This window comes from Phaethon lepturus, unplaced genomic scaffold (assembly GCF_000687285.1).
Source record: "Phaethon lepturus isolate BGI_N335 unplaced genomic scaffold, ASM68728v1 scaffold46343, whole genome shotgun sequence".
NCBI lineage: Eukaryota > Metazoa > Chordata > Aves > Phaethontiformes > Phaethontidae > Phaethon > Phaethon lepturus.
Genome location: NW_010529206.1, coordinates 2,722 through 8,876, shown reverse-complemented (window position 1 = coordinate 8,876; position 6,155 = coordinate 2,722). Strand labels below are relative to the sequence as shown.

Below are 6,155 nucleotides of genomic sequence, written 5' to 3'. Positions count from 1 at the left end.
GGCTGCTTTTTGGGCAGTTTTGGCAGCGCGGTCAAGGAGCTGTAGCTGTGCATTTTGTGTCTGCACTGGCGTCCTCCTCCCCTTGCCACACCTCCCCAGCAGCTGCACAGCCTGGCCGGGGGGATCCCCACGGCAATCCACTGCAGGCTAACCCAGCACAAATAAACACAACTTAGCTTTCAACCAGATGGGGACCTGGCTCGTGATGCAAAGGCTACGGCCAGCGCCGCTGGACTGTGAGATGGGAATTGGAAAGGGATGGGATCACCATGGTTTGCTGCAGTTTGGTCTTACATTAGTCTCAGTTTACCATGCAGCCATGCTCTTGAAAATATCATTGGGTTTGCAAAGGGAACAATATTTTCATTTAAAAACCCAGCAAAAAACCTGCAAAACGAATTTGTTAAATTATAATATCTGTCAAGATTCATGTGACATTAAGTCTGTATCATTCAAAGTTTGCTAACAATTCCTAGACATTTTTTCCTGGGGGTAGTTTTCTTTTCTCCTCCATGTTTTTTAAAAAAATAATGTTTAGGACTATGTCGAGAGACCACGTAATGGTTGAATTTTCCTCCCAGTCCACATAAGCTCCTGTTGATAAAACATATTTGTATTTTTGCCTCTGAAGTCTCCATGACATTTCAGGTTTGGAGAAGTTATTTCTCCCATGAGTTTTTATTAGAAACCCGAGGACAGGAAACATGCCTAGTTTAAAATTGAGTCTTCTAGAATGCTCATTTATCAACTCTGCAGAGTTCCTATTTAAACATTTTTTTTTTTAATAAGTGGTACAGAACAATTAGTTCAGGTCTAGTTTGATAAAGTTTCCTTCAGATCAATGACACTTAATACTCTTCAAAATCTGCCATAGGCTCGTAACAGAGAAGAGAATCTCTCATTAACAAACACTTCAAATTCATAAAAATTCCAGCTGTCCTCATTACTAGGGCCTGTTAATTGAAGATGCATACACTAAGCAGATCCGAGGCTGTTCTAAGTGGGGTCATGCCCCATACACTTCAGCCACAGAAAACATGAGAAAACATGAAGGCCACATGGAGAGAGGATATGGAAAGCAACAGAAGGAAGCGACCTAGCAATTCTTAGACCTTGTTTGGGGGAGAAAAAAACCCCAATAAATATCACCTGAAAGTATCAGGATTAAGCTACTAGATCAGTTATATTCAAAATACTCCAGTGATTCTTAGGACATGACTTACACTTGGGAGGAAACTAGTTGAAGTTGCATGTCTCGTTAAGTCTCACCATTTCCTTGCCCTCCATGTGCCCTCCCCCACGTCTTCCCTAAAAAAATACCCAAGCAAACTTCACCAGCTAAAAAAAGAAACAAACCAGCATAAATAACCCTGACTTACTGCTTCTGATTTGGGAGGCACTGGAGGTGGAGGTAGGGAAACATCTGAAGACTTTGTAGTTGCTCCAACAGTCGCAGGCACAGAATGAGATGTGGTACCACACTTTGATCGGAAAGACCCTCTATAGTTGTCACATTTGTTCTTCTCACTTAGTGAGCGAGTGAGAGGCTGATCACCAGCCTTTCCCGACCCTTGGTCCAACCACAGCTCTTCATAAGGAAGTTCTGGTTTTGTAGGCAGAAACATCGATTCTTCGCTAACTTCAGGAAAAAGGTAATCACTGCTACTGTCACCAGACTCCTGGTACTGAAGAGCATCGTGAGAGAACAGGGCCCACTCGTTACACAAGTCCCTGCAGCCGTGGAGGTTCACTTCGCTATTCCCATGCAAGTTGTTTCCATAGACACACACCGAAAGCCGGTGGAAGGACTGCGTAAGTTCGTCCCGCGCGTAGCTGAGAGAGTTTGGCACGTGGCTGTGCCCCGTGCATCGGCTCTTCTTCGGGCTCTTGCAGTCTTCGTTCCAGTCAGTTTTCACATCTCGCACAGCACGGGAATACTCATCAATGTCAAACTGTTCCTGGCATATATTAAACCAGTGCTGGATAAGGGATTCGTGCCACAGCTCCCCTTTCACCAGACTGTCGGGTAGAGTAAATTTCGGAAGTGTCAAGTGCAAGGGAAAATGCATGGGAATAATTTTGTTGCCACGAAGCACGCAACAAACCACCACTGTCTTGGTTTGAATGTTGACAAACTTGTACCTGTGCCCTTCACGGATAAAATGTAGGTCATAAGGGTTTCTTGGTGTAGGACTCGGCACAGTCACGTTAACGGGCAGCCTGGTTTTTTCTACTATATTGCGAATCGTGTGCTCACCTTCTTGCATCTGCACTTCCAATGGGCTGCGGGTGCTAAACTTGCCCTTACACTGGAAAGGGAGACTGATGCTTTCGTTGGTCCTGTGGTTCATGCAGATGAGGCAGGGCATTTTGCCTCTGCCTAGCTTACTAATTGAATTAAGTTTCCCAATTTTTTTGAAGATAGTGTTGAGTCGTGACTTCTCCTTAGAAGATTTTGCATAAAGGATTTCTGCTTGCCCCATTAAAGTGAGCTCATCCCCAGTACTAAGGGTAATGTTGTAAACCTCAGTGTCTTCATTGCATTCACCTGAAGCCACCTGTAAAATAATAATAAAAAAATTGTTTTTCCCCCACTGAAGATAATACTTCAAATCATATCAAATCTATTGAGACTGAATGTAGAAGACTATATACTGGGAGAAACAAAACTAACTTTAGTTGAACAGCTGAGTAGTCAAATGCAAGGTGTTTAACCTGAAACTCAGCCAAGGAACCTTTTTTATTGTTCTGCACATTCCTGCATCTTATGTGATTTCAGCCACCTGAAACTGCCAAAGGTGGCATGAGAACAAACATAACCAATTTTAAAAGAAAGGACAAATCCATGTATCCCAGCAATTCAAAGAGCCACTTGCGTCATACAGCTATGACAGCGCATGTCTGGATTCCCTTGGGTATCTTTTTCCCACCCCCTTGTTTTTGCTATTTGCTAGAACTTATTTGCCAGGCTCTTGAGGGAAGCAAACAACTTCTTTCCCCATCTTCACCTCCCTGAAGAGCAGAAAAGGTGATCTCATGATTATGGATGAAGCATATCCCTGTGATATAATCTCTTCCAGGCTAAGGGGAATGACAGCTGACATCTATTCCCTGAAGGAGAAGTCAAGAATATCAGCAACCCATATGCCTAACTCCCTCCCTCTGCCTTGCTCTCCTAGTCATAGACTTCCTTCCTCATTTTTTGATCATAATTGCAATTAAGAGATTAAACAACATATGCACAGCCATGTGCGTGCTTTTCTAGTATGGAAATTATACTGGAAAGAAAAAAAAAAAAGAAAAACACATGTCCAAGGCTCAGTTGTTCCTGAAGTTATTTCCTTAAGACTAGAATAACTCTCTACAGACAAGACTGCTGTGCTTCATATTTGAGTGGTTTAATGTGAAAAGTCCTTTTCAGGGACCTAACAGAACCCACCCAGCTCTTCCTCAGCAGTAGCAGATATCTACTCACAAAGGAAGGTGCATCAGATAAATAAATGCTACTGGCCTGTTATAGACCATTTTATTTGGAAATACAGAACGTACTAAAAAATTGCAAATGAAAACAGGTACTAAAATAGCATAACCCTTCCTCACCTCTGCAACCCCTAAAGACTTTGTGAAGCTGTCTGAAGTTCAAATTCCGGGCTTCAAATTCACATATCATCACAGAATAGGCATTGCATGAAATCAAGACTGTAATTCCAATCAGTTAATAACTGAAACGTGCTGTGAATAACGCTTCCTCTTGTAAGATGTGATCTGCAATTCACCCGTATTTGCAAAGTTGTGACTATCTTCTGCAAGCCTTTCAGTGCAAAGGCACCGGCAGCTCAGCCGAGGTGTGCCGCCTTAGCACTTCAGTCTCCGGGCTTCCGGAGAGGAAGCCGTTGAAGCCCTGAATTATCTAAACAAACACTAATTGGTCTAATCCAGGAAACTGCTAAGTTTTATGGTACGTAATACTCATTCACAGTTCACACCGCTGGCCAGACAACATTTTGAAACACTGCAACATGAAAGGAAAGCACTCGGGTTTTTTGCCGATAACACCGGTGTGATGCTCATTGCTGGTTTCTCCTCAAAACCACCACAGACCTGCGGTCAGCCACATAGCCCTGCCTTCCGTAGAGCTGATAAAGGCTGAGGACGCACAGGGCTCTCTGCATGTACCACTCAATCTCCCCCTTCTCTTTTTGAAAGGCCACGTTCTGTAAGAACATCGGTTTCTAGCATCAACAAGTCCCCACACATGGCTTCTTTGGACAATGTGAGCTATGCTGTCAGAAATTTTAACTTGAGACAGTACAGCTACAGATTTTTCTCGCTTCCTGTGGGACACCAGCCGGAGTGAGGGAGGTGTCACAACCTACGGCTGTGGGAGCTGCTGCTTGGCCAACTCGCTGTTCCCTGGTGATTCACAAACAAACAAGCCACTGTAGGAGGAAACGGTGGGTCAGATGTGAAACCACAGAGGTAACTAACTGGCTGAGCTTCACAAGGAAGGTCTCATGAAGCAGCTGCTTATTAATGACACCCAATTCAGCCAGCCAAATAGCAAATGGATTTTTAGATCCAACAGGCATGTCAGATAGAGATAAAGACAAAATTATTCTCAATTCAAAAAACTGCAAAACATTCTTTCTTTTTTTAATATAGTCACAGGATAATAATAGGTGAAATAAGGCTGAATCTTACTGTGCTGGAACAAAAGAAAAATCATGCCATGGTTCCAGTTTGGTTCTTTGAGAAAACTACTGTTCTGCACTCTTCCTTCTGAACAAAAATATAAGGTATCAGGTGCTGTCCAAAATAGTAATAAAAACATGAAAAAGTGAAATGAAAAATCTAAGACTGCACAATTGTGTTCCTACCCACTAAACCTTACTATGTTGAAGTTAAGGCTACTGGTACACCTCAGCAGTCTAAGTATATTTTAAAATTTAAGTTCTGAAAGTCAAGAAAGCTAGCTCCTCTCTTCTTGTGTTAGGTTAACTCCTTCATTATCACATGGTAGTTAACATCTGTAAAGCATACATGGTAGGTAAATACGTGTTCCAGGACATTAACAGCAAATATGTACCACACATATCATATATATGTCTATCAATACGTATCATACCATACATAGCAATCACTCTAAAATAATCTAGAAACTCATGCAAAGATATCTCTAAGTTTTTGTTTCTCAGATTACATAGCTAAATGAACTTTACTTTGTCCTTGTAGCAATGACCTATGTAAATCAAATTTGCTCCATCTTTTTCATTCAAACATTTCACTTTATCAATGGCCACAAAACTTACAAAAACATCAACAAAGGGCCATGGACTTTAGCACAGGACATCAGGTGAGATTTGTAGAATCCTCCAGGTTGGGCAGGACACCCAGAGTTATCTAGTCCAACCTGCTCCTCAAAGCAGGTATAGTTATGGCAGGTTGCTTAGGGCCATGTCCAATTAAATTTTTATTTTCTCCTAAAAAGGAGAATTCACATTTTCTCTGGGCAATCTCTTTGTTCACCCACTCTCATGTTAAACATTATTTTTTTCTTATGTTGGGGGAGAACTCTCACATTCCAACTTGTGTCTGTCGCCTCCTGTTCTCCCGCTGGGCACCTCAGGTGAGTCTGTCTTCTTTACACCCTCCCATTAGGTATGCACAGCAGAGAGATGTCTCCTCAGCCCTCTCAATGCGGAACAAACCTAGTTCTCCCTGCCTCTCCTAGTATGTAATTTGCTACAGCCCCCTGACCATCTTGGTATACCGGACTCACTGCCACATAGAATCACAGAATAGTTGGTGTTGGAAGGGACCTTTAAAGGTCATCTAGTCCAACCCCCCTTCAAGGAGCAGGGACATCTTCAACTAGATCAGGTTGCTCAGAGCCCCGTCCAGCCTGACCTTGAATGTTTCCAGGCATGGGGCATCTACCACCTCTCTGGGCAACCTGTGCCCACCACCCCCATCGTGGAAAGTGTCTTCCCTCCATCTAGTCTAAATCTACCCTCTTTTAGTTTAAAACCATTACCTCTTGTTCTATTGCAACAGGCCCTGCTAAAAAGTCTGTCCCCATCTTTCTTATAAGCCCCCTTTAAGTACTGAAAGGTTGTGATAAGGTGTCCCCAGAGCCTTCTCTTCTCCAGGCTGAA

At 42.8% G+C, this 6,155-nt stretch overlaps 1 protein-coding gene across 1 annotated transcript in view; it reads right to left on the bottom strand.

Moving 5' to 3' along the window:
- Positions 1-5,554, bottom strand: part of GAREM (GRB2 associated, regulator of MAPK1) — a gene marked incomplete at both ends in the record, with an annotated part of 9,407 nt that extends 3,853 nt beyond the window's left edge. The window contains 2 exons of the mRNA XM_010283866.1: positions 1,380-2,558; positions 5,531-5,554. Of these exons, the coding sequence (XP_010282168.1) occupies positions 1,380-2,558; positions 5,531-5,554 (1,203 nt within the window). The remainder of the gene's footprint in view (positions 1-1,379; positions 2,559-5,530) is intronic.
- Positions 5,555-6,155: the final 601 nt, after the last annotated feature.